The 27,125-nt window shown below is 44.5% G+C and overlaps 1 protein-coding gene across 5 annotated transcripts in view; it reads left to right on the top strand.

Annotated features, from left to right (window-relative positions):
• The window catches only part of LOC144691807 (cell adhesion molecule DSCAM), a 545,084-nt gene that overhangs the window by 452,815 nt on the left and 65,144 nt on the right, over positions 1-27,125 (top strand). For all 5 annotated transcript variants that reach the window (XM_078560312.1, XM_078560308.1, XM_078560310.1 and 2 more), the window contains exons 20-22: positions 6,320-6,473; positions 7,471-7,588; positions 8,208-8,371. In XM_078560312.1, the coding sequence (XP_078416438.1) occupies positions 6,320-6,473; positions 7,471-7,588; positions 8,208-8,371 (436 nt within the window). The remainder of the gene's footprint in view (positions 1-6,319; positions 6,474-7,470; positions 7,589-8,207; positions 8,372-27,125) is intronic.

Below are 27,125 nucleotides of genomic sequence, written 5' to 3'. Positions count from 1 at the left end.
GCAACCCCCCTCCCTCCCTCCACACACAAACTGCCTGCCCTCTTGGCAGTGGGGCGGGAAAACGGTCCACGGGCCCTCCCACCACAGATGTAAACAGGGTGGAGGCAAGGAGGTGATGGGGCCTCTGCCCAGTTAGCTATCCCCCCACCACCAAAATGGCCCCTCACCAAGGGGGAAGGCACAAAACTCCACCCTACATTTCACTTCTCAACCTGAAATGTTCGCTTTTTTTTTTCTTCACTCACAGGGTGTGGGCTTCGCTGGCTGGGCCAGCATTTATTGCCCATCCCTGGTTGTCCTCAAGGAGGTGGTGGTGAGCTGCATTCTTGAACCGCTGGAGTCCATGTGGTGTAGGTACACCCACAGTGCTGTTAGGAAGGGAATTCCAGGATTTTGACCCAGTGACAGTGAAGGAACGGTGATATATTTCCAAATCTGGATGGTAAGTGGCTTGGAAGTGGTGGTGTTCCCATCTATCTGCTGCCCTTGACCTTCTAGCTGATAGTGGTCATGTGTTTGGAAGGTGCTCTCGAAGGAGCCTAGGTGAATTCCTGCAGTGCACCTTGTAGATGGTGCACACTGCTGCTACTGTGTGTCGGTAATGAAGGGAATGAATGTTTCTGGATGTGGTGCCAATCAAGTGGGCTGCTTTGTCCTGGACAGTGTCAAGCCTCTTAAGTGTTGTGGGAGCTGCACTCATCCAGGCCAGTGGAGAGTATTCCATCACACTCTTGACTTGTGCCTTGTAGATGGTGGACAGGCTTTGGGGAGTCAGGAGGTGAGTTACTCATCGCAGGGTTCCTAGCCTCTGACCTGCTCTTGTCGCCACAGTATTGATGTAGCTAGTCCAGTTCAGTTTCTGGTCAATGGTAACCCCCAGGATGTTGATAGTGGGGATTCAATGACGGTAATGCCATTGAAGGTCAAGGGGCGATGGTTAGATTCTCTCTTGTTGGAGATGGTCATTGCCTGACACTTGTGTGGTGTGAATGTTGTGATTTGCCACTTGTCAGTCCAAGCCTGGATATTGTCCAGGTCTTGCTGCATTTGGACATGGACGGCTTCAGTATCTGACGAGTCGCGAATGGTGCTGAATATTGTGCAATCATCAGCGAACATCCCCACTTCTGACCTTGTGATGCAAGGAAGGTCATTGATGAAGCAGCTGAAGATTGGTTGGACTGAGGATCTACTCTGAGGAACTCCTGCAGTTAAGTCCTGGAGCTGAGATGATTGACCTCCAACAACCACAACTATCTTCCTTTGTGCTAGGTATGACTCCAACCAGCGGAGAGTTTTCCCCCTGACTCCCATTGACTCCAGTTTTGCTAGGGCTCCTTGATGCCACACTTGGTCAAATGCGGCCTTGATGTCAAGGGCAGTCACTCTCACCTCACCTCGGGAGTTCAGCTCTTTTGTCCATGTTAGAACCAAGGCTGTATTTGGAAAATATCCAGTAGGGAAATGAGGAGAACTCTTTTTTTTTGCATAGCAAAAATGCACTGTCTGGAGGAAAGCAGATTCGATAATAGCTTTCAAAATGAAATTGGATTTATTTGAAAAGGAGAAATTTGAAAGGCTGTGAGGAAAGAAGAGGGGGGAATGGGCCTAAGCTGAGCTGGCACATCATGCTGGTCCAAATGCCTCCTTTTGCACTGTAGGACTCTATGAGACCTTATTGCCATTTGGTAATACAGAGCTGCAGTATTGCTGAGAAAATAGACATGGCGAAGCTTTTCATCTTGCACTCATCAGGACACTTTGCAAGAATACCAATATAAGGGGAAAACAACAATTTATACTGTATGTGTGTTGGATCCAGTTGCCTTGTTTGTTGGGCCAAAGGATATGAGTTGCACGCTTGTTTCAGGGTGACCGAGTTGGTATAGAGACAGAGAACATCAGGAGATCGTTGTTAGAATGACCACATGCTGTTTACTTACAAACTAACTCTGCCACTACACTTGTGTGCTCACATCATAAAACTCTGTCTTCACTCATCAGTGACTAGCTCAAGACTTTGTCACATAGAGGTAACCCGCACTCTGCTATTGGACAATAAGATCATGTGACCTTTCATTACAATACTTGTCTTAAAGGTACATTACATATCAGATTACTAAAATGTGCAAGGAGAAAATCTTCGACGTGTCTCTTTTTTCAGTGATACCTCATTGCTCCCAAAGGCAAGACCATGTTAGGAGCAATCCAGCTGTGTAGATCATCAGGTGGTCATGCCATTGGAGACCCCAGTACCATCTTTTGATGGGAGTTTGGTTTACTTGACCATCAAGTACAGCTGGTAGCAAAAATAAACATTCACTAGTGGTAAAATGCATCAGGATTTCCATTTCCCAAGGCAAACAAACATAGTTCGCTCATCTGTGAGGATCTTCTCTTGACATGGGAAAGGCACCATCCAGAATTCTAAAGCTGCATTTATAGCTTCCCAGCAACTGCCTTGTTACCAAATCTGCCCTTTTGCTGATGAAAACAGGTTATATTTAGGAATCCAAACTTTGAATCTGTAAATTGAGTCATTCAAAATCCTGTTGCCTCTAAACAAACTCACACCAAGACCCATTCACCCCTGTCATCCCTACATTGGCTCCTGGCTCACCAACGCTTTGTGCTCAGATTCTGCTATGGCCTCGCTTCTCCTAGCTCTATAATCTCATTAAGCGCTATAACCCTCTGAGATCTCTGTACTCCTCCAACTATGGCCTCTTGTGCATCCCTGATTTAATTTGCCGCATTATTCGTGTACCTGCCTTCAGCTGCCTAGACCCTTCTGCTCTGGAATTCCCTCCCTAAACCTCTCCACCTCTCTCTCTCTCTCCTCCTTTTGAGATGTTCCTTAAAACCTACCTCTTTGGCCAAGCTATCGGTCAACTGTCCTTATGTGGTTCATTGTCAAGTCATCAAGTGATATCGCTTCTGTGAAGCGCCTTGGATAATTTTACTCAGTTGGAGCCACTATGTATATGAAATTGGTTGTTGTTCTCTAAATTGGTGATTATGTATCCCTCCTGTCACAAACCCAGCTACACAATGTTTGCTGAGCCTACCTTTTGTAATATAAAACAACGCTGAGCTCTTAGCGAGTGCAAAGGCCTGAATATAATACAGCAAGAATTTGCAGTTCTGTGTAGTAGGCCACTAGGATCTTGGTATAAATTAGTGAGCATGTTGATTAATTATTTACTGATTTATTAACACCCTGCCCTCCCTCAGAGATGCTTTGTTCACATCAGAGGCCATTTGTTCAGTGGTGTCTTGTCATCAGTGGAGGACAATGTGAGTTACTTTATACTGACACTGGCTATATAATTGCTGTGCTCAAGTAACTAATATCCTTGGCGTCTTTTCAATTGCATTCACAAGTTCACCGGCCAAGGAAGATGATTCATCTTAACTCATTTGCCCACAGTACCCCCCAACCACATTGGCTCATTTGCGCCCACAGGCCTGTGTGAAAAGTCTGCTTTGTGTGTTGAATTCTGTGGGAAGAAATTCTTCCTGACATCAGCCTTGATTTCACCTTTCACCAATGCCTTGTCATTATGTTGACATAGTTTGCAGTATTTACCGTTTAGTATCTTGTGCATCTATCAATTCCCCTCGGGTTATTCAGTATGGCTATTGCACAGAATTAAGTGCTCTCTCCCAGTTATTTCATTCAATCCATTGTGATCACAGCACTATGCGCCCAGCACTATTTAGCACTACAAAGGTCAGCTTCTTTCATAGGTACCAAACAGGGCTGTAAATGAAAGCAAAAAACTGCGGATGCTGGAAATCCAAAACAAAAATAAAAATACCTGGAAAAACTCAGCAGGTCTGACAGCATCTGCGGAGAGGAGCACAGTTAACGTTTCGAGTCCGTATGACTTAAATGAGCTGAGTTTTTCTGCCCTCCTTTCCTGAAGCAGCTGGACCCTCCTGGTAAGTGCTCCCACAGTGCCAGTACCCCACCTTTCCAAAGGGCTGCTGTTCTTTTCTTCGTTCCCCACAGCCCTGGGTTCCTGACACTAATTGTACCGTCCCTACCAACCGTTGTTCTGGCTGAAATCAGCCAGCTCGGCACAGAACAGGGGTCACCAGTAATAAAGAGAAAATGTTGGAAACGCTCAACAGGTCTGGCAGCAACATGGAGCAAGAAACCGAGGAATCGCCAAAAGGAATCACCCGTGTGACTTGGCGCACTCACCGCCTTTACCCGCCAGGCCGTGAGGAACTTCCTCAAGCCTTCTTTGTTACCCGAGGATATTTTTACCTTGAGTCACACAGAATGTGCAGCACAGAAAGAGGCTTTTTCGGCTCCGCTGCTCTGTGCTGGTGTTTATGCTCCACACAAGCCTCCTCCCACACTAAATCATTTCCCCCCCTATCAACATGACCTTCTGCTCTTCCTCACCCACGTGTTTATCTAGCTTCCCCTTAAAAGTATCTGCTGCTGGCTTCAGTCACTCCAGGCAGTAGTAGGTTCCGCATTCTCGCCACTCTCTGGGTAAAGAAGCATCCCCTGAATTCCTTCCAATAGATTTATTAGTGACTATCTTATATTGATGACTCCTGGTTTTGGACTCCCTAACCAGCGGAAACATTGGCCTGAATTTTCGGCTTGGCAGGCGGGCGCAATCGGCGGGCCCCGGGATTGGCCGGGAAACAGACCCCCCGACCGCAATCGGCCCCCCCCCCGACCGCGATCGGCCCCCCCCGACCACGATTTCATGCCGGCCAACCAATTAACAGCCAGCCAGCGTGAAACGCCTGCTGAAACACTCAGCGCTGCCAGGGTTGGGGGGTGCAGGCGGGAAGAGGGCGGGCGAGGGCAAGCGCTGGGAGAAAGCTCCCTGAAGGCAGAGAGCTGAAGACCTGAAACTGCAAAAGTAAAGGTTCCAAAAGCTGAAAAAAAAGGGGCCATGCATCATAATCAGCCACCTGAAAATTAGCAGCCGATTCACCCGTCCGCCAACCGTAAGGCTGGATGGGTTACGTAAAATGCCAGACAATTGCGCCGTTGTGGGCTTAACTGACCTCTTCATTGTCGGCGGGCACGCTTCTGACTCTTGTGCGTGCCCACCGATCGATATATCGTGCGGGCGCGGAATGACATCGGGACGCTCACCCGGCGTAATCTCGCACGATTTCACGCCCCATCAGGCCAGGCCCGCGCCCGCCCGATCAGCCCATTGTTATTCCCATGCCTACCCCATCATCAACCACTTGTATTTATATAAGGCCCAAACCATCTCCAGGTGCTTCACAGGAGCATTATCAAAACAAAATTTGAACCCCCGAGTCACTTAAGTTAGATATTCGAGCAGATGACCGAAAGCTTGGTCAAAGAGATGTGACTGAAGGGGGCAGCTGAAAGGAAACAATGAAGAGGCAGAGAGGTGAGAGGAAACTCCAGAGCTTCTGAAAGCACAGCTTGCAAAGGTGAAAATCAGGATGCTCCCAAACCCCTTCCCACTATTAAAGACTTCTATTCCCTTCATCCTTCTCTTTTCTAGAATAAGGAGGCCCAGCTTGTGTTCTGTTTGTTTCTTGTTGTTGTCATTGACCTTGAGTTCGTGGCCAGAGGGCGTAAGGATATAAATGCGGTGGAGGTGGTTCAGAGGAGGTTTACTAGGTTGATACCTGGAATGAGCGGGTTGTCTTATGAGGAAAGGTTAGGTAGACCGGGCTTGTTTCTACAGGATTGAAGTATACAAGATCCTGAACGCTATTAACAAGGTAGATGTGGAAAGGATGTTTCCTCTTGTGGGTGAGTCCAGAACTAGGGGGCACTGTTTTAAAATTAGGGGCTGCCCTTTTAGGACAGAGGTGAAGAGAATTTATTTTCTCTCTGAGGGTTGTGTGTCTTTGGAGCTCTCTGCCTCCGAAGACAGTGGAGGCGGAGTCATTGAGTATCTTTAAGGCAGGGGTAGATAGATTCTTGTTAGGCCGGAGGAAATCAAAGGTTATCAGGGGTGGATGGGAATGTGAAATTCAAAATACAAACAGATCAGCCACGATCTTATTGAATGGCGGAGCGGGCTCGAGGGGCCGAATGGCCTACTTCTGCTCCCATTTCGTATGACTCGCCCCCCCCAACCAGGAAACATCGGCCTCAGACTTTCCCATTCAGCAGCAAAGAGAACCAGCATGCCAGGACCGTCCAGAATTAAACGTTTTCACCCGTCACATGCACGAGGGACCATACTAATTACCTTTTGGATTGATTGACAAGTTATGGTGAAAAGCGAAAGCCTTAATAGATCTCGGGTTTCATTGTGACACGAGTAAGTGTCTTAATTGTTTTCCTTCCCAGATAATCAGCGAATTTGAAGCCTCGCCAGACGCATTTTACTACCGCATCCCCAACCTCAGCCAGAACCGCCAGTACAGTATCTGGGTTGTTGCAATCACTGCGGCCGGGAGGGGGAACTCCAGTGAGATCATTACAGTGGAGCCATTAGCCAAAGGTAATGTTCCAGCGTGGCACTGATGATATTTAATCCTTCATTTGTCAGATCAAATCCCCACTGGAGCATCCTGTGCTGCACGAGTCTTATTTCTTACTTTCATTTGTTGTCCTTATGATAAATGTGATCCCAGAGCCCACTCCGTGTTTAAATTCTCTCCCTAGCTGGCAAGTGCGATATTTCCCAAGTCACTATTTTAATGAATGTGTCCAAAAAAAATCGAGAAGCGATTTATTCTCCTTAGTGTCCTGATGTGTTTTTTTTTAATATACGGCACTTCCGTTATTTTAGGATTTGAAAGTTATTTTGTGCATCACACACACCCTTTATTTCAGGTCACTTGAGGGAAGGGTAAGTACGTTAGACCCACTTTAGGCTCCATTACAGTAATTCACCGCAATCAGTTCGATTCACAGTCAAAAGGCTGCCAGGAGAATGCACTTTGGAGCCCAATTAATAAGAACATAAGAAACAGGGAGCAGGAGTAGACCATTCGGCCCCTCAAGCCTGCTCTACCACTCAACAAGATCAAGGCTGATCTTCTACCTTAACTCCACTTTCCCACACTATCTCCATGTCCCTTAATTCCCGGTGCATCCAAATATCTATCAATCTCTGTCTTGAATATACCCAGTGACTGAGCATCCACAGCCCTCTGGGCTAGACAATTCCAAAGATTCACAAACCTTTGAGGTGAAGAAATTTCTCCTCCCCTCAGTCCTAAATTGGTGACTCCTTATGATGCGACTGTGACCCCGGTGTTCTAGATTTCCCAGCCAGGAGAAACAACCACTCAGCATCGACCCTGTCAAGCATCCTTAAGAATTGTATTTCAATTTGGCTGCCTCTCACTCTCCTAGACGTCAGGGAATATAGGCTTAACCTACTTCCGTTGATGTTGTTGATCCCCTCCTCCATCAACCTCCATTCTACGGTTAGATGAAAGGCCCAAAAGTTGGGTTAAGATTTTAACCCCTGCTGTTGTGGTTGTTATCAGCACCGGCCCGGATCCTAACGTTCAGCGGCACCGTGACGACGCCATGGATGCGGGATATCGTGCTGCCGTGTAAAGCGGTTGGAGACCCGGCACCCACAGTCAAATGGATGAAGAACAGGTAAACGGGGAGACTACACCTGGCGTAGGAAGCTGCAGCTTCAACATGCACCAAATCAGCGAAAGAAGCACGTGGCTGGCCCAGCATGTTTCTGCCCCCTGGGCGATGAGAATGGGCAAGTACACGTCCTTAAATATTGGCCGGGCAACGTTGACCCCCGTCCCACTGGCTGGAACGTTGGGGACAACCCTGCCTCGGCCAGTTCTGGGTGCCCTGACAGGATTCTACGTTCATCAAACAATGAAGGGCCTGGCGTCAGTGCTCGTGTCCATTGAAGATCCTGCCAGCAAGTGCTACTGGCCAATCAGAGGGCCATCAGCTCTTCAGTCCCAGCAGCACCACAGGGAGTGGTGGCCGCTGCTGGGACTGTAACCCAGGCAGGAGGAGGCTTGATGGAGGAGCCCGGGTGAGCCGGGGGGTCGACCTCTCTGGGTCCAGTCAGATAGGCCCCGGGGGACGGATGGGGTAGGGTCATTGGTGAAGGTGGGGTAGGTGTTTAGGGGAGGGTGGCCCTTGCCACTGGGGAGACCTGAACCAAACTTTGTCCCACAGTTTGCGCTACATGTGTTGGTTATTGTACATGGTCAAATTGATACCCATTTCTTTTCCTCTGGTTTAGTAATGGAACGCCCACCCCTGTCCTGATTGATGGACGCAGGAGCATCTTTAACAATGGCAGCTTTGTCATCCGTACTGTAAAAGCAGAGGATTCTGGGTACTACAGCTGTGTGACAAGTAACAACTGGGGATCAGATGAAATTCTCCTCAACCTACAGGTGCAAGGTGAAGAGCCTTCATTAGATGTGGCATCTGTTATTTTTTTTATCTTCACCAACATCACTCGGAAGCAATTATGGATTTTTCGTTAGGAGACCTGTGTTGGTGGCCATTTTATAACTCATGCTGTGGGCTTTATTCCTTATTGGTGAGCTACAGCCCAGTCAAAGGGCAAACCAGGGATCAAACACAATGGCCCATGGTCTAAATGCCCAGTTTCACAACACACCGGGAATTTTTCACCATTTATAGAATAACAGAGTTAAGAAGGTGCCGCAGGAGGTCATTCGGCCCATTGAGTCCACGCTGGCTCTTTTGTGTTGGAATCTTATTCACTCTTTAATGTGGAGCAGAAGACACTTTGAGGCAAATATTTGGTTACCTTGACAACCACTTAGTGGTATGCAGCTAGTCCATCATTGGTGGCAGTATAAGATGCCTAAAATATGTACCAGACCCAAACTAAATGAACAAATAGACGTTCAGTGGGACATTGTACAATAATATCTAGAGCAAAGTCGATGGCTGTTGACTGGGGGGAACGGAATTTACATGGAAACCAGGTGCTTCCATATGAGGAAGAAATAAAGAAAAATAAACGACTTGCATTTATATAGCGCCTTTCATGACCTTGGGATGTCCCAAAGCATTTTTTGAAGTGTAGGAAATGTGGTAGCCAACGTGTGCACAGCAAGTCCCCACAAACTGCAATGTGATAAGGACCAGATAATCTGTTTTTTGATGTTGATTGAGGGATAAATATTGGTCAGGACACCGAGAAGAACTTCTTCAAAACAGTGCCATGGAATCTTTTACAGCCATCTGAGAGGGCGGAGGGGGAATGTGTGTGACAGATGGTTAAAGGGTTTGATAGGGTAGATGGAGAGGAAAAAACCATTTCCTCTGATAGACAAGTCCAGAATAACTTTGAAATTAAAGCTCGGCTGTTCAAGAGTGAAATCAAGAAGCATTTCCTCGCTCATAGCACTGTGGAAATCTGGAACATTCCCCCAAAAAGCTGTTGAGGCTAGGTCAATTGAAATTCCCTCTTTGGGGGAAATTTCAGCAAGTGTATTAAGGGTTATGGAACCAAGGCAGGTAGATTGAGTTAAGATACAGTTAGCCATGAGCTAATTGAAAGGTGGTACAAATCCAAGGGGCCAAATGGCCTTCTCCTGACCCTACCTTCCTCCAATATTCTTAGAGCAGACTCATTCTGGACTTCTCCCATGCACCTTTTAATGGGACAGAGAAAGTAAAGCTATAGGTGTACTTTCAAATAATTCGCGATCGCTGGACAAGGGGATAAAAGGGTTGGGAGGAGACAGTGGCGTAGTGATAATGTCACTGGACTAGGAATCCAGAAACATGGGTTCAAATCCCGCCATGGCATCTGGTGGAATTTAAATTCAATTAATAAATCTGGAATTGAAAAAACTAGTCTCAATTGTTGTAAAAATCCATTTGGTTCATCAATCTCCTTTAGGGAAGGAAATCTTCCATCCTTACCTGGTCTGGCTGACTAGATATGACCCCAGATCCATGGCAACATGGTTGACTCTTAACTCTCTGAAAAGGCCTAGCAAGCCGTTCAGTTCAAGAGCAATTGGGGATGGGCAACAAATGCTGGCCTTCCCAGTGACGTTAACATCCCATGAAAGAATAAATACAACATGATGGTTGTAAAGGTTAAGCTTTGGAAAGATGTCAAGAAGTAATTGGAATGGATTACTCAGAAGTGTAGTTGATATCTAGCCACTGGATTTACTAAAACAATCACTTGCACCCTGTTACAGAAACACAGTATAATTGGTGTGCTTTGAAGAATGGGATGAAATTGGTTCAGGGCCTCCTTTATTCAAAGTCATCTTGCGCCCTTGATGTTTCATCATTGGCATTGAGAGCCTTTGGCTTTCCTAATTACTTGCTGTACCTGCATACTAACTTTTTGTAATTCATGTACAAGGACACCCAGATCTCTCTGTACTGCAGAATTCTGCAATCTCTCTCCATTTAAATAATATGCTGCTTTTCTATTCTTCCTGCCAAAATGGAGATGTTTACCTACCGAATATCTTGAATATGGATGGTGTGTGGTACAAGAAGATCCAATAAAAGAAAGAATGACCTGCATTTATGTAGCACCTTTCACCAGCACTACAGGCAATGAAGTACTTTTGAAATGTAGTCAATGTTTTAGGAAATGCAGCAACCAATTTGTACACAGCAATCCCCCTCAAGCTGCAGCGTGATAATGACCAGGAAATTTGATTTTTTTTGGTGATGTTGACTGAGGGATAAATATTGGGCAGGACACAAGGGATACCTCCCCTATACGCTTCTTCAGGAGAGAGCCAGGGGATCCTTTACATCCATCTAAGAGAGCAACACCTCATCTGAGAGACAGCACCTCCAAGGGTGCTAAGAACATCAGAGCATAGGATTTAGGAGTGGAATAACCCTTTGATCCTGCTCTGCCATTCAATAAGATCATGGCTGACCTGGTTGTGATCTCAACTCCACTTTGCCATCTGCCTCCCATAACCCTTGACTCCTTTGTCTGTCAAAAATCTGTCTAACTCTGCCTTTAACAAATTCAATGACCCAGTCTCCACTGCTTTCTGGGGAAGAGAATTTCACATACTAAGTACCCTTTAGAGAAAGAATTTCTCCTCATCTCCATCTTAAATGGTAGACCTCTTATTCTTAAATTGTATCCCCTGGTTCTAGTCTCCCCCACAAGTCGGAACATCTTCCTGGTATCTACCCTATCAAATCCCTTCAGGATCTTATATGTTTCAATAAGATTACCTCTCATTCTCATGCATGGGAGAAGTCCAGAATGAGTCTGCCTCTAAGACCATTGGAGGAAGATAGGATCAGGAGAAAGCCATTCAGCCCCTTGGGCCTGTACCACCTTTCAATTAGCTCATGGCTGTCTGTACCTTAACTCAATCTACCTGCTTCAGTTCCATAACTCTAACCTGCCCAACCTTTCTTCATAAGATAAGCCCCTCATCCCAGGAATGAGTTGAGTGAACCTTCTCTATGCTGCTTCTAATGCAATTATATCTTTTCTCAAATAAGGAGACCAAAACTGTCCAGCTGTGGTCACACCAAGGTCCTGTACAGCTGCAGTAAAACTTCCATACTATTATATTCCATTCCCCTTGCAATAAATGCTGACATTCCATTTGGCTTTCCCAATTACTTGTTGTACCTGTATACTAACTTTTTGTAATTAATGTACAAGGACACCTAGATCTCTCTGTACCGCAGAATTCTGCAATCTCCATTTAAATAATATGCTGCTTTGCTATTCTTCCTGCCAAAATGGACAAGTTCACATTTCCCCACATTATACTCCATCTGCCAAATCTTTGTTCACTCACATAATCTGTCTATATCCCTTTGCAGACTGTCTACCTCCTCTTGACCACTTACTTTCCTACCTATCTCGGCATCTTTGGCAAATTTAGCTACCATACGTTCGGTACCTTCAAAAAAATCATTGATGTAAATTGTAAAGGGTTGAGGCCCTAGCACTGATTCCCTTGGCACTCCACTTATCACAGCCTTCCAGTGCAAAAAAGACCCATTTATCCCTCATTTCTGCTTCCTGTTAGCCAACCAATCTTTTATCCATGCCAATATGTTACCCCCTATACCATGTGATCTTATTTTGTGTAGTAACCTTTGATGTAGTATCCTATCAAATGCCTTCTAGAAATCCAAGCACAGCACATCTACAGGTTCCCCTTTATCCACCTTGCTTCTGCTCCTTAAAAAAACTCTAATAACTTCGTTAAACATGATTTCCCTCTCACAAACCCATTTTGACTCTGCCTGATCAAAGTATGATTTTCTAAGTATCCTGCAATGACCTCCTTAATAATGGATTCTAACAATTTTCCATTGACAGATGTTAGGCTAACTGGCCTGTAGTTTCCTGCTTTCTGCCTCCCTCCTTTCTCGAAAGTGTCACTTTAGCTATTTTCCAATCCACTGCGACCTTTCCAGAGTTTTGGAAAATTTTAACCAATGCATCCGCTATCTCTGCAGCCACTTCTTTTAAGACTCTAGGATGCAGGCCATCTGGTCCAGTGGACTTGTCAGCTTTTAGGTCCAATAGTTTTCCCAGCACTTTTTCCTAGTGATCAAGATTGTTTTAAGTTCTTCCCAACCGTTCACACCTTGATTCTCAAGTATCTTTGGGAAGTTTTCCAAGTCTTCTATAGTGAAGACAGACACAGAATACCTGTTCAATGCCTCTGCCATTTCCTTGTTTTCCATTATCAATTCCCCAGACTCACTCTGTAGAAGTCCAGCACTAGATTTTGTTATTCTTTTCCTATTTAAATACTTGTAGAAACTCCTACTGTCGGCTTTTATATTACTAGCTAGCTTTCTTTAATACTCTTCTTTCTCTCCCTTTATTATTTTTAGTCATTCTTTGCTGATTCTTAAAATTTGACCAATCTGCTGACTTACCACTAATCTTTGCAGATTTGTGTAGTGTTTCTTTCCATTTGATACTATCCTTAACTTCCTTATTCAGCCATTGATGGTGCATCCTTCTCAAAGAGTCTTTCTTTCTCACTGGGTCTACCACTGCAACTTTACCTTCCTACCTTTCAACTCAGTTTCCCAATTCACTTTCGCTAGATCTATTTTCATACCCTTATAGTGACCTTTATTCAGGTTTAAAACACTAGTCTTGGTCTCACACATCTTCCTTTCAAACTGAACATGAACTTCTATCATGTTATGATTGCTGTTGCCTAGAGGCTCCTTTACTATGAGGCTATTGGTTAATCCTGTCTCATTGCTCAATGACAGGTCTAGGATATCCTGCTCCCTGATTGACATTAGAATGTACTCCTCAGAGAAATTGTCCCAACACTCTTTGAACTCATGGTCCAGGCTCCCTCTGCCAATCTGATTCACCCAATCTACATGTAAATTAAAATCACCCATGATTTTTGCCATAACTTTCTTACACATCCCATTTATTTCTCCCTGTATACCCTGTCTTAACGTGTGACTACTGTTAGGGGATCTATAGACTGCTCCCACAGGTGACTTCGTACATTTACTATTTCTTATCTCTATCCAACTGATTCTACATCTTGTTCTTTTGAGCTAAGGTCACCTCTCGCCACTGTACTAATGACATCCTTAATTAGCAGAGCTACACCGTCACCTTTTCCTAGCTTCCTATCTTTTTGAAATGTCAGCCTTGGTCCCAGCCTTGCAACAATGTTTCTGTAATTGACTGTCAGGTCATACGTATTTATTTTTATCTGTGCTAACAATTCATCCATTTTGTTGCAAACGCTGCACACTCAGACACAAATCCTTTAATTTTGTCCTTTGCCATTTTTGCACGCTCCAGCCTTATCTGCAAGTACACTCTTACGTTTGTACTCTCTGTCCCTACACTCTGGTTATCATTACCCAAATCGCTACCCTGCTCTATTACCTTGTTGTTTCCCTTTGATTTACTACATCTCCCCTCGGATGATCCCTTCCTCCCGCTATTTAGTAAAAAGTCCCTCTCTACCACCCTAGTTATGCAACTCGCCAGAACACTGGTCCCAGCACGGCTCGGATGAAAACCGTCCCAACAATACAGCTCCCACTTTCCCCAGTACCAGTGCCAGTGCCCCACGAATTGAAACCCCATTTCTCCCACACCAGTCCTTGAGCCACACCTTCATCTCGTTAATCTTATTCACCCTACACCAATTTGCTCATACTTCAGGTAATAATTCAGATATTACCACCTTTGAGGTTCTGCCTTTTAATTTGGTCCCTAGCTGCTCATAATTCCTAAGCACAAGTTCTTTCCTAGTACTACATATGGCATTGGTAACAACATGGACCACAACAACTGGATCCTCCCTTTTCCCACTGCAAGTTCCTCTCCATCCCCGAGCAGATGCCCTGAACACTGGCACTAAGCAGACGACAACACAGCCGTCTGGACTCGTGCTCTCGGCTGCAGAGAACTATATGTATCCCTCTGACTATACTGTCCCCTTCTACTACTACATTCCCATTAACTCTTTCTGCTTGAATGGCTTCTGGTGCCATGGTCAGTTTGCTCATCCAGCTTACAGCTCTCGCATTCATCCAAATAGATTGCAAGAACCTCAAATCTATTGGTCAAATGCAAAGACTGAGGCTCCTCCGCTTCTACCTTCTGGGTCCCCATACCTGCTTCACTCATAGTCACACTCTCCTATCCCTGACCACTGACCAAATCAGAAGGCCAAATCCTAAGGGGTGTGACTGCCACCTGGAACAAAATGTCCAGGTCACTATTCCCCTCCCTGATGCATCGCAGTGTCTGCAGCTCAGCCTCCAGCTCAGTGATTCTGACTGCAGACACTTAATGTAGATGTATTTTACCGCAGATCACACTGTTGTCCAGGAGCTCCCACATTCTACAATCCAAATACATTACCCACCTTGTCATCTTTATCATGTGTTAATTAATTTATTATTTTTTTTTCAATTAATTTATAAACCCTACTCCCAATAGGCTTTATTAATACTAGTAAAGTTTGCTAATACTAATGAAACCTTATAATTATGAAAAAAGACTGCACGAGTTTTGAAAATAAATTACCAAAATACTCACCAACCAATCATTTACCCGTTTCTCTGTGATATCACGCTTTGATTTTTTTCTTCCATGATGTGGTTAGCTCTTTATGCAGCCCCCACCACTCTCAGGCTGTTTAGTGAAGTCTCTGCCACTCTCACACTCTTTACGAGGTCTCGGCAACTCTCGTGCTGTTTTATGAAGTCTCCGCCACTCTCCCACTCTTTATGAAGACTCCACCACTCACTTGCTCTTTATGAAGTCTCCTTCACTCTCCCGCTCTTTATGAAGTTTCTGCCACACTCACGCTCTTTATGAAGACTTCGCCATTCTCTCGCTGTTTATGAAGTGACGTTCTCCAGCATCGTGCTAATAATAGGAGGATAGATCAATTAAACGCGTGGCTGGAAAACTAGTGTAGGAGGGAGTGCATCAGATTTCTGAGGCATTGGGACCAGTCCTGGGGCAGGCGGGTCCTGTATAAACTGGATGGGTCACATCTTAACGGGACTGGGACTGATATACTCGCAGGGAGATTTGCTGTTGGGGTGGGTTTAAACTAGCTTGTCAGGGGGTGGGAACCTGAGGAGTGGCCCAAATTGAAGAAAGTAAAGTTGGTAACAGGAAGTAGTAGTGAGACTAGAAAGCAGGAAGAACAAAGCAGAGAATTGAATATGCTTCGAATGCGGAATGATGTTAAAAAGACAAAGTTAAGGGCACTCTACCTGAATTCGCGCAGCATTCACAATAAGGTAGTTGATCTAAAGGTACAAATAGAGATAAAGGGGTATAATATAATTGTAATTACGGAAACATGGCTGCATGGTGACCAAGACTGGGAACTGAATATTCAAGGATATTCGACGTTTAGGAAGGACAGACAAGAAGGGAAAGGAGGTGGAGTTGCGCTGATATTAAGGGATGGGATCAGTGTATTAGTAAGGGAGGGTGTCAGATCAGAAGAACAATGTGTGGAATCTGTTTGGGTGGAGCTAAGAAACAGCAGAGGGCAGCAGACATTGGTTGGAGTTGTTTATCGGTCACCAAATATTAATGGTAATGTGGGTCATGGTATTAATCAGGAGATGAGAGAAGCATGTAGCATGGGCAATACAGTAAACATGGGCAACTTCAATCTGCATATAGACTGGGTAAACCAATTGAGCACTAATGCTGTGGAAGCCAAGTTTCTGGAGTGTGTTAGGGATCATTTTCTAGAGCAGTTTGTGGAGGAGATGACTAGAGGATAAGCTATTTTAGAACTAGTATTATGTCATGAAAAAGGGCTAATTAATAACCTTGTTGTGAAAGAACCTTTAAGGATGAGTGACCACAATATGATAGAATTTTACATTATATTTGAAAGTGAGGTACTTCACTCTGAAACAAGGGTGTTAAAGTTGAATAAAGGAAATTATGAAGGCATGAGGGACAAATTGGCTGAGGTGTATTGGGAAAATGCATTAAAAAGTATGACTGTACTTAGGCAATGGATGGTCTTCAATGAACTATGACATAGCTTACAGTACCTATATATTCCTTCAAGGTGCAAAAATCCAAAAAAAGTCAGTCAACCGTGGCTGACAAAAGAAGTAAAGGATTGTATAAGGTTAAAAGAAAAGGCTTATAAAGTTGCCAGAAGTAGTAGCAAACCTGAGGATTAAGAGGTTTTTAGAATACAGCAAAGGAAGACCAAGAAACTGGTAAAGAAAGGGAGAATAGAATATGAATGCAATCTAGCAAAAAGCATAAAATGGACTGTAAAAGCTTCTATAGGTATGGAAAAAGGAAGCATTTGGCTCAGATAAATGTGGCCCATTACAGGCAGAGACAGGAGAATTCATAATGGGGAATAGAGAAATGGCAAAGAAGCTAAATGATTACTTTGTGTCTGTCTTCACTGAGAAAGCTACAGGAAATCTCCCAGATTTAGAGATCAAAGGGACTAGGGAGAATGAGGAGTTGATGGAAATTAGCATAAGTAAGAAGGTTGTATTGGAGAAATTAATGGGACTGAAAGTTAATAAGTCCCCAGGACCTGATATTCTGCATCCCAGAGTGTTGAAAGAGGTTGCTATAGAGATAGTGGATGCATTGGTAATCATTTTCCAAAATTCTATAGATCCTGGAATGGTTCCTGGAGATTGGAAGGTAGCAAAAGTCACCCCACTATTTAAGAAGGGAGGGAAAGAGAAAACAGGGAACTACAGACCTGTTAGCCTTACATCAGAGGCAGAGGAAATGCTAGAATCAATTATAAAGGATGTGATAAATGGATACTTGGGTAATCATGATCTGATTGGGCATAGTCAGCATGGATTTGCGAATGGGAAATCATGTTTGATGAACTTGTTGGAGTTTTTTGAGGATGTTACTAACAAAATTGATAAAAGAGAGTCGATGGACATAGTATACTTGGATTTTCAGAAGGATTTTGATAACGACCCTGACAGGAGGTTGATTAGCAAAATAAAAGCATATGGAATAGGAGGCAATATCCTAGCATGGATTAAGGATTGACTAACAGGCAGAAAACAGAGTAGGAATAAACGGGCCATTCTCGCATTGGCAGGATGTGACTAGTGGGATACTGCAAGGATCAGTGCTTGGGCCCCAGCTGTTCACAATATATATCAATGATTTGGATGTGGGGACCAAATGTAATATTTCCAAGTTTGCGGATGATACAAAGCTAGGCAGGAATGTGTGTTGTGAGGAAGATGTAAAGTGGCTACAGGAGGATTTGGACAGACTTAGTGAGTGGGCAAGAACATGGCAGATGGGATATAATGTGGAAAAATGCAAGGTTACCCACTTTGGTAGAAGGAACAGAGTGTTTCCTAAATGGTAAGAGATTATAAGGTGTAGATGTGCAAAGGGACCTGGGTATCCTTGCCCATAAGTCACTGAAAGTTAACATGCAGGTGCGGCAGGCAATTAGGAAGGCTAATGGAATGTTAGCCTTCATCACAAGAGGATTTGAGTACAGGAATAGTGAAGTCTTCCTTCAATTGTATGGAAGTTTGGTTAGACTGCACCTGGAGTACTCTGTGCAGTTTTGATCCCCTTACTTCAGAAAAGATATTATTGCCATAGAGAGAGTGCAATTAGAGAGAGAGAGTTCACCAGGGATGTTGTTCCCGGGATTGCGGTACTGTCTTATAGAGAGAGATTGGGGAAACTGAGCCTGTATTCTCTAGAGTTTCGAAGAATGAAAGGTGATCTCATTGAAACCTACAAAATACTTAAAGGAATAGACAGGGTAGATGCAGGTAAGATGTTTCCCCTGGCTGGGGAGTCTAGAACCAGGGTACACAATTTCAAAATAAGGGGGAAGCCACTTAGGACCAAGATGAGGAGAAATTTCTTTACTCAGAGGGTTGTGAATCTTTGGAATTCTCTACCCCAGAGGGCCATAGAAGCTCAGCCATTGAGTATGTTTAAGATAGAGATTGATAGATTTATGATTAACAATCACGTAAAGGGTTATGGAGATAGTGTGGGTAAAGAGCATTGAAATATTCGATCAGCCATGATTGTAGTGAATGGTGGAGCAGGCTCGATGGGCTGAATGGCCTTCTCCTGTTCTTATGTTCCTATGAAGTCTCTGCTGCTCTCCGACTCTTTATGAAATCTCCATTGCTCTCGCGCTCTTCATAAAGCCTCCGCCATTTTCCCGCTCTTTATAAAGTCCCTGTCACTCTCACGCTATTTATGAAGCCTCCGTCGTTCTCATGCTGTTTATGAATTCTATGCTGTTCTCTTGCTTTTGATGAAGTCTCTGTTGCTCTCCCATTCTTTATGAAATCTCCATCACTCTCACGCTCTTCACAAAGTCTCCACCACTTTCCCGCTCTTTATGAAGTCTCTGCCACTCTCCCGTTCTTTACGAAATCTCTGTCACTCTCTCGCTCTTTATGAAATCTCTGTCACTCTCTCGCTCTTTATGAAATCTCTGTCACTCTCTCGCTCTTTACGAAATCTGTCACTCTCTCGCTCTTTATGAAATCTCTGTCACTCTCTCCCTCTTTATGAAATCTCTGTCACTCTCTCGCTCTTTACGAAATCTCTGTCACTCTCTCGCTCTTTACGAAATCTCTGTCACTCTCTCCCTCTTTACGAAATCTCTGTCACTCTCTCGCTCTTTACGAAATCTCTGTCACTCTCTCGCTCTTTACGAAATCTCTGTCACTCTCTCGCTCTTTACGAAATCTCTGTCACTCTCTCACTCTTTATGAAATCTCTGTCACTCTCTCACTCTTTACGAAATCTCTGTCATTCTCTCGCTCTTTACGAAATCTCTGTCACTCTCTCGCTCTTTACAAAATCTCTGTCACTCTCTCCCTCTTTATGAAATCTCTGTCACTCTCTCGCTCTTTACGAAATCTCTGTCACTCTCTCGCTCTTTACGAAATCTCTGTCACTCTCTCGCTCTTTACGAAATCTCTGTCACTCTCTCGCTCTTTACGAAATCTCTGTCACTCTCTCACTCTTTACGAAATCTCTGTCATTCTCTCGCTCTTTACGAAATCTCTGTCACTCTCTCGCTCTTTACAAAATCTCTGTCACTCTCTCGCTCTTTACGAAATCTCTGTCACTCTCTCGCTCTTTACGAAATCTCTGTCACTCTCTTGCTCTTTATGAAATCTCCTCTGCTCTCCCGCTCTTTATGAAGCCTCTGCCACTCTCCCGCTCTTTATGAAGCCTCTGCCGCTCTCTCGCTCTTTACGAAATCTCTGTCACTCTCTTGCTCTTTATGAAATCTCCTCTGCTCTCCCGGTCTCTGTGAAGCCTCTGCCGCTCTCTCGCTCTCTATGAATTCTCTGCCACTCTTACACTCTTCATGAAGTCTCTGTTGCTCTTGTGGTCTTTATGAAATCTCTGTCGCTCTCCCTCTCTTTATGAAGTATTCACTACTCTCACGCTCTTTGTATGAAGGAATCCCTCTGTAATGTACTGAAGTGTCAGACTTGATTTTTTTGTACTGAAGACCTGGGGCTGAATTTTACGTGCCCCCGACGGGCATGTTTCTCACTGTGGATGCACCTAAAATGGGGTGGGCGCCCATTCCACTTCCTTCCCGCCCACCCTGGAACTCATCCCCATAATAGGGGTGGGCAGTTGCCTGCCATATTAAAATGACTAATTAAGGGTCAATTAGGCTTGTTATCAAGCTTGCTGACCCTGATAATATACTGCCCACACCATAATACAATTGGCGTAGGCAGCAGGGCAGGAGTGGAAAGCCCGATTTTTAACCTGAAATGTTTGAGGCGGGGGTGGGATAGCTCTTTGCGAGCTGCCCTTGACGATCGCGTGGCGCCCCCTCCTTGGACTGAACCCCTCCCTTTGTCCTACCTCTTCCAAACGCACCCTCTCCCCACCACTGCCCCTGTCCCTAACACTCCCAAACCCACCCAGCCCAAGACCTTGGACTTAACTTCGCCGGGGATCCTAGGCCTTGGGCTCCACGCCTCACCTGCAGTCCCATCAACGGCCACTGGTGCCTTCCTGGCGCTGCTGGGATTGATGGAGCTGTTGGCCAATTCAATTGGCCAGAGGGCAGGACTTTGCTCCAATGATCAGGAGGAAGCCCTAATCAGCCCTGGTTAATGAGCCCCGCTGCACTTTATAGCTGCAAGGCTGCGTTCAGACCAGTATTTCCTAGTTTTTATTGTTTTTTCCTTCTGAGTTATTATACAGCCCCTGGAGTGGCTCAGATGCAAGAGTGCTTACAGCTGACATTTAGAGAAAATAGGCATAATAATTGGCTTGGGGAACTGAATGGCACATTTGGGCCTCATACTCAGACCTGTGTATTATAGAGGAGATTTAAATGCCACTGATAACCAGCTGTAAGATCAACTAGGTTGAAATGACCTTCTGATGAATACAACCTCACATACTTCTGCGCTGATCAAGGTGAAGATTGTTATTGCTGAGAAATGGATCATTTTAGGCCCACACTGTCGAACATCCAGTTCAGCGCTAGCATACATTACCTTTGTTTAAAGTCACAGCGCAGCCGCTGACCTTGATCACAGAATCACAGAGTTGTTTCAGCACAGAGGGAGGCCATTTGGCCCATTGTGTCTGCACCTATGATGCTCATGGATTGATTTTAGCCATCTGGATTCGATGGGTGAAGCCAGCAATCACACACTAGCCTTGGGAAATGATGTCTAAAAGCCAGTCATTTTCACCTCGCCCTCAAGGCAGGGATCCCACAGGATTGGATGGAATGCCACATTCACACCCCACCCATTATTCATTCAGTGGAAAGTAAAATCAGAAGGGTGTAAAATCAATATGGCACCTGGTCCTGTTAGTGTCTCGAGGGGCAGGCTTGATTAATATTATCTCTCAATGTTCGGTTGACACACGCAGTAACATTTGCCATCAATTCTGTCCTCCTGTTGCACCATTTTCCTTGCTGCTATGGTGAGCTATAGATATCAGGAATACTCTCCACATCAGGCCATACTGTCCAATAGCTGTAAGGGTTTGTTCACAAACTTTTTCCCTCTATAGATAAATATTTTAACCTGGAATGTTGCAAGGAAGGATAACACAGAAGCTGTTGGAATAGAATATGGTAGTATAATGGGTATGGTACTGGACAGGTAGAAAGTCTGCATTTGTTATTTTTTTATTTTTCCCACTGGATGTGGGCATCACTGGCTGGGCCAGCATCTTTATCGCCCATCCCCAATTGCCCTTGAGAAGGTGGCAGTGAGCTGCCTTCTTGAACCGCTGCAGTCCATGTGGTGCAGGTATACCCACAGTGCTGTTAGGGCGGGAGTTCCAGGATTTTGACCCAGAGACAGTGAAGGAACGGCCGATATATTTCCAAGTCAGGATGGTGTGTGGCTTGGAGGGGAACTTGCAGGTGGTGGTGTTCCCATCTATCTGCTGCCCTTGTCCTTCTAGGTGGTGAAGGTCATGGGTTTAGAAGTTGCTGTCAAAGGAATCTTGGTGAGTTGATTAAAGACCTGGAGACATGAGCTCAAATCCCACCACAGTGGGTGGGGAATTTCAATTCAGTTAATTGTTAAATTAAATAAATAATTGTCATAGAAACGCAACTGGTCCTCTAGAGAAGGAAACCTGACGTCCTTACTCTGTCTGGCCGGTACATGACTGCAAACTATAAGCCACAAGGACTGCTGTGGCTGAAAAAAGTGATTCATCATCACCTTCTCCCAGGCAAGTAATTTGGATTTAATGAACCTCATCACACATTTTTCCAGAAATACCCAGACACAATAGTTGTATTTAAGGGGAAGTGTGATGGGTGCATGAGTGAGAAAGGAATATAAGGATATGATGATGAGGTGAGATGAAATAGAGTGGAAGGAAGCAAGTGTGGAACATAAACATCAGCATAGACCAATTGGGTCAAATGGCTTGTTTCTGTGGTTTAAATTTAATGGGATTCTATGTTTAATATTGACTCAGTGCATTGCCTGATGGTTGATTAGAGTTTGTTCAGGTTGTACCTAACAATCCGACCTCCTGGCAATATCACGAAACAAGGAAAGTGAACTCCGTGGGGAAACAAACCTTTGAGGCCTTTGACTCTGGTGTTGTTAATGAGATGATAAATGCTGGAGCATTTAATGAGTATCGACACTGGCATTTTCATACAGTGTTAACCCTTGCAAAAGGTCAGCTGCACTCCTAATTACTTATGTGCCTGTGGTGACATTAAGCAAATGGACAGATCCTTGTGAAGTAATTTTGACATTATATTCTATTATTGATGTCCATTGCCTTGTAATGTAATTATCTCAGAACGTTTGGAGATCAGGCAAGTGGTGATGAAATTTGATTAACAAAGTTGGTGGTTAGTTATATTGGAAATTGTGATTATTGAATGCATAAATATATCAGAATAATCATTTGCTAATACAATTTGCTAGGAGCACTGTAAGCAATGATTGAATTAAAGATAGATCATGTATAAGGTACAGGACGGAGTGAGAAAACATAAAGGATAATGCACAGGCTGGAGTATGTAAAATGTAGGATAATGCAAAGCTGGAGTGTGTAACATGCAGAATAACATAGGCTGGAGTATGTAATGTGTAGGATAACACAGGCTGGAGAATGTAAAGTGTAGGATAACACAGGCTGGAGTATGTACCATGTAGAATAATGCACAGGCTAGAGTATGTAACGTGTAGGATACTGCACAGGTTGGAGTGTGATATATGGGATATTGCACAGGCTGGAGTATGTAACATGTAGGATACTGCACAGGCTGGAGTATGTAACGTGTAGGATACTGCACAGACTGGAATGTCATATATAGGATAATGCACAGGCTGGAGTATGTAATGTGTAGGATACTGCATGGGCTAGATTACATAATGTGTCGGATACTGCACAGGCTGGAGTGTGACATATAGGATAGTGCACAGGCTGGAGTTCATAATGTGTAGGGTATTGCACAGAGTCCAGAGGTTATTAGTAACAGGAGAGTAGATAGACCTAGATTTTTCTTTTCAGCAGGAATCCTGCCAGCACTGTGGTGGTGAGGCCTTTCCACCAGGGCATTTGCCCACCAGGGGTTCTCAGGGTCGGCCTCATTTAGTTTTGTTTGTTCCTGAGATGTGTGTGTTGCTGGCTTGACCAGCATTTGTTGCCCATCCCTAATTTCCCTTGAGAAGGTGGTGGTGAGCTGCCTTCTTGAACCGCTGCAGTCCATGTGGTGTAGGTACACCCACAGTGCTGTTAGGGAGGGAGTTCCAGGATTTTGTCCCAGCAACAGTGAAGGAACAGTGATGTAGTTTCAACTCAGGATGGTGTGCGACTTGAGGGGGAACTTGAAGGTGGTGGTGTTCCCATGCATCTGCTGCCCTTGTCCTTCTAGGTGGTCGAGGTCACAAGTTTGCAAGGTGCTGTCGAAGGAGCCTAGGTGAGCTGCAATAGTGCATCTTGTAGATGGCACACAATGCTGCAACTTTGTGTCAGCGGTGGAGGGAGTGAATGTTTATTGTTGTGTATGGGGTGCCAATCAAGCTGGCTGCTTTGTCCTGGATGGTATTAAGCTTCTTGAGTGTTGTTGAAGCTGCACTCATCCAGGCAAGTGGGGAGTATTCCATCACATTCCTGACTTGTGACTTGTAGAAGGTGGACAGGCTTTGGAAAGTCAAGAGGTGAGTTACTCACTGCAGAATTCCCAGCCTCTGACGTGCACTTGTAGCCACAGCATTTATATAGCTAGTCCAGTTCGGTTTCTGGTCAAATGGTAACCCCCAGGATGTTGACAGTGGGGGATTCAGTTTTGGTAATGCCACTGAATAGCAAGAGGTGATGGTTAGATTTTCTTTTGTTGGAGATGGTCATTGCCTGGCATTTGTGTGGTGCATGTGTTACTTGCTACTTAGCAGCCCAAAGGTTTTGCTGCATTTGGACATGGAATGCTTCAGTATCTGAGGAGTCAGGAATGGTGTTGAACATTGTGCAATCATCCGTGAACATCCCCATTTTTAACCTTATGATGGAAGGAAGGTAATTGATGAAGTAGCTGAAGAAGTTCATGCCTAGGACACTATTCTGAGAAACTCCTCCGGTGATGTCCTGGGACCAAAATGATTGACCTTCAACAACTGCAACCATCTTCCTTTGTGCTAGTTGTGACTCCAGCCAGTGGAGAGTTTTCCCTTGATTCCCATTGACTCCAGTTTTGCTAACGCTCCTTGATACCATGCTCAGTCAAATGCTGCATCACCTCACCTCTTGAGTTCAGCTCTTTTGTCCATGTTTGGACCAAGGTTGTAACGAGGTCAGGAGTCGAGTGATCCCGGCAGGACCCAAACTGAACATCAGTGAGCAGGTTGTTGAGTAAGTGCCACTTCAGAGCACTGTGGACAGCGCTTTCCATCACTTTGCTGATGATCGAGAGTAGACTGATGGAGCAGTAATTGGCCAGGTTGGATTTGTCCTGCTTTTACAATTTTCCACACTGCTGGGTAGATTCCAACATTCTGTTGACATACTGGTGGCATTCCTGCCTGCACCAAGCAACCCACCTTGGGTACAGGCGGACTATAGCTGTATCCAGGGTGTGAGATGTGGCGGGGGGGTCATTTCCACTTAAAAATAAGTTGTGGGATTCAGGACAGTAAACAGTCACAATAATTGACAGGAGTGAGAAGGATTTAAACTATAGTTCCTTACTGTTGCCATTGTATCATGATTATATTACAGGACATATAATCCATAAACCTAGAATAATAATCTAGAGAAATATTTCCAAATTCCATAATGGCAGTTTGATCATTTGATTTCGATATTTTAAAAATTCTGGACTAGAAAGCAGTAGCATCAATAAAAAGTGACAATAAAAGTATGGGATTGTGTTAAAAGTCTCGGGGGTCCATTTGGAAAGGAAACCTGCCACCCTCACCCAGTCTGGGTAAGACCCTCACCTCTCAGCAGATGTCATCCCACTGGGCTCATTAGGATGATCTTGGACAAAATTCCCGGGAGTTGTTTCCAGACATGTCGTCCAGGTGCTGGAGCTTGAGTGACATGGGCAGAAGACGCAACCCCCCCCACAAACTCTTGCCTTTTCCCCTACATCCCCAAGCTCAGTTTATTTCACAATATTCAATGGACTGAGAACTCCAAATTATGTCCCCAACTCCAAATTAGGTGAATGTCGAGAAAAGCCCACCATCAATAATCAGCAAGAGTCATAATGTTTTCAAACTTGTGAGAGTCAAAGGGCCAGTTGGTAAAGTTTATGTGTGAACATACAATCTGCTCATACCACATCACTGTCTGGGTAGATGGTGATATAGTGGTAATGTCACTGGACTAGTAATCTAGTAGACCCAGGCTAACACTCTGGGGACCTGGGTACAAATCCCACCACAGCAGCTTGAAGTCTGGAATTTGAAGCTAGTCTCAGTAATGGTGAACCTGAAATTATCATTGTAAAAACCCATCTGATTCACTAAAGCTAATCTGCTATCCTTACCCACTCTGGTCTATGTGTGCTCCAGACCTACAGCAAAGGAGTTGACTCTTAGCTGTCCTCTGAAATGGCTTAGCAAGCCACTCAGTTGGGCAATTAACTGTTGGCCTTGCAGTGATGCCCACATCCCATGAAAGATTGTATGTGATGGGTTAAAAAATATCTGCAAAATAACCACCAACATCGGAACCCAGTGCAATAGCGTTAGATGTCTGTATACAGGCTTGTCCAAACTTTTCGCTTGGGAGGCCAGATTTTAATTCTTTCACACTCAGGGGGCAGATGAGCACATTTCGGCAAGATAAGGCTTGGGACAATATTAAACATGAATTTTAAAAAAACGTGAAAGGAATAAATTGATCATTTTTTAAAAATTAATAAAAATGACTATTTTGCGTATTGTGCAATGAGATAGGATTATTGCTGAAAAAGGAGACATGTCTAAGCTTTTTATCTTGTGCTCATCAAGACACTCGCAGGAATACCAATACAAGGGGAAAACAACAATTTATACTGTATGTGAAGAGAGTGCTGATTGGTTGGCAAGTGGCATTGCCATGGAGAATGCACTGCTGCTGGTGACTGACAGTTAATTGTCAAGCATTGTTTGCAACTTAAATCAGGCAGCTTGGCCCTGATTGGTCAAAGCATTGCCCTGAGGAATGAGTCAGTGAATGGTTATCACTTATTTTGTTTGGCTGAAACAGGCGCAATGTGTGTACATGTTCTTTCTGTCTCCAAAGAATAGGGCCCCGTGTATTAATATATGTAGCTTCCAGTACACAAAAGAAGAACAAAGAAAAGTACAGCACAGGAACAGGCCCTTTGGCCTTCCAAGCCTGCACCAATCATATGCCCGTCAACTAAAACAATTTGCACTTCCGGGGTCCGTATCCCTCTATTCCCATCCTATTCATGTATTTGTCAAGCTGCCTCTTAAACACCACTATCGTACCTGCTTCCACCACCTCCTCTGGCAGCGAATTCCAGACACTCACTACCCTCTGTGTAAAAAACCTGCCCCGCACATCTCCTCTATAGTTTTCTCCTCTCACCTTAAATATATGTCCCCTAGTAATTGACTCTTCCACCCTGGGAAAAAGCTTCTGACTATCTACTCTGTCCATGCCACTCATAATTTTGTAAACTTCTATCAAGTCGCC

Source organism: Cetorhinus maximus, chromosome 16 (genome assembly GCF_964194155.1).
Source record: "Cetorhinus maximus chromosome 16, sCetMax3.hap1.1, whole genome shotgun sequence".
Classification (NCBI taxonomy): Eukaryota; Metazoa; Chordata; class Chondrichthyes; order Lamniformes; family Cetorhinidae; genus Cetorhinus; species Cetorhinus maximus.
Note: the sequence above shows the minus strand (reverse complement) of the source record. Positions and strands in the feature narration are given on the sequence as shown.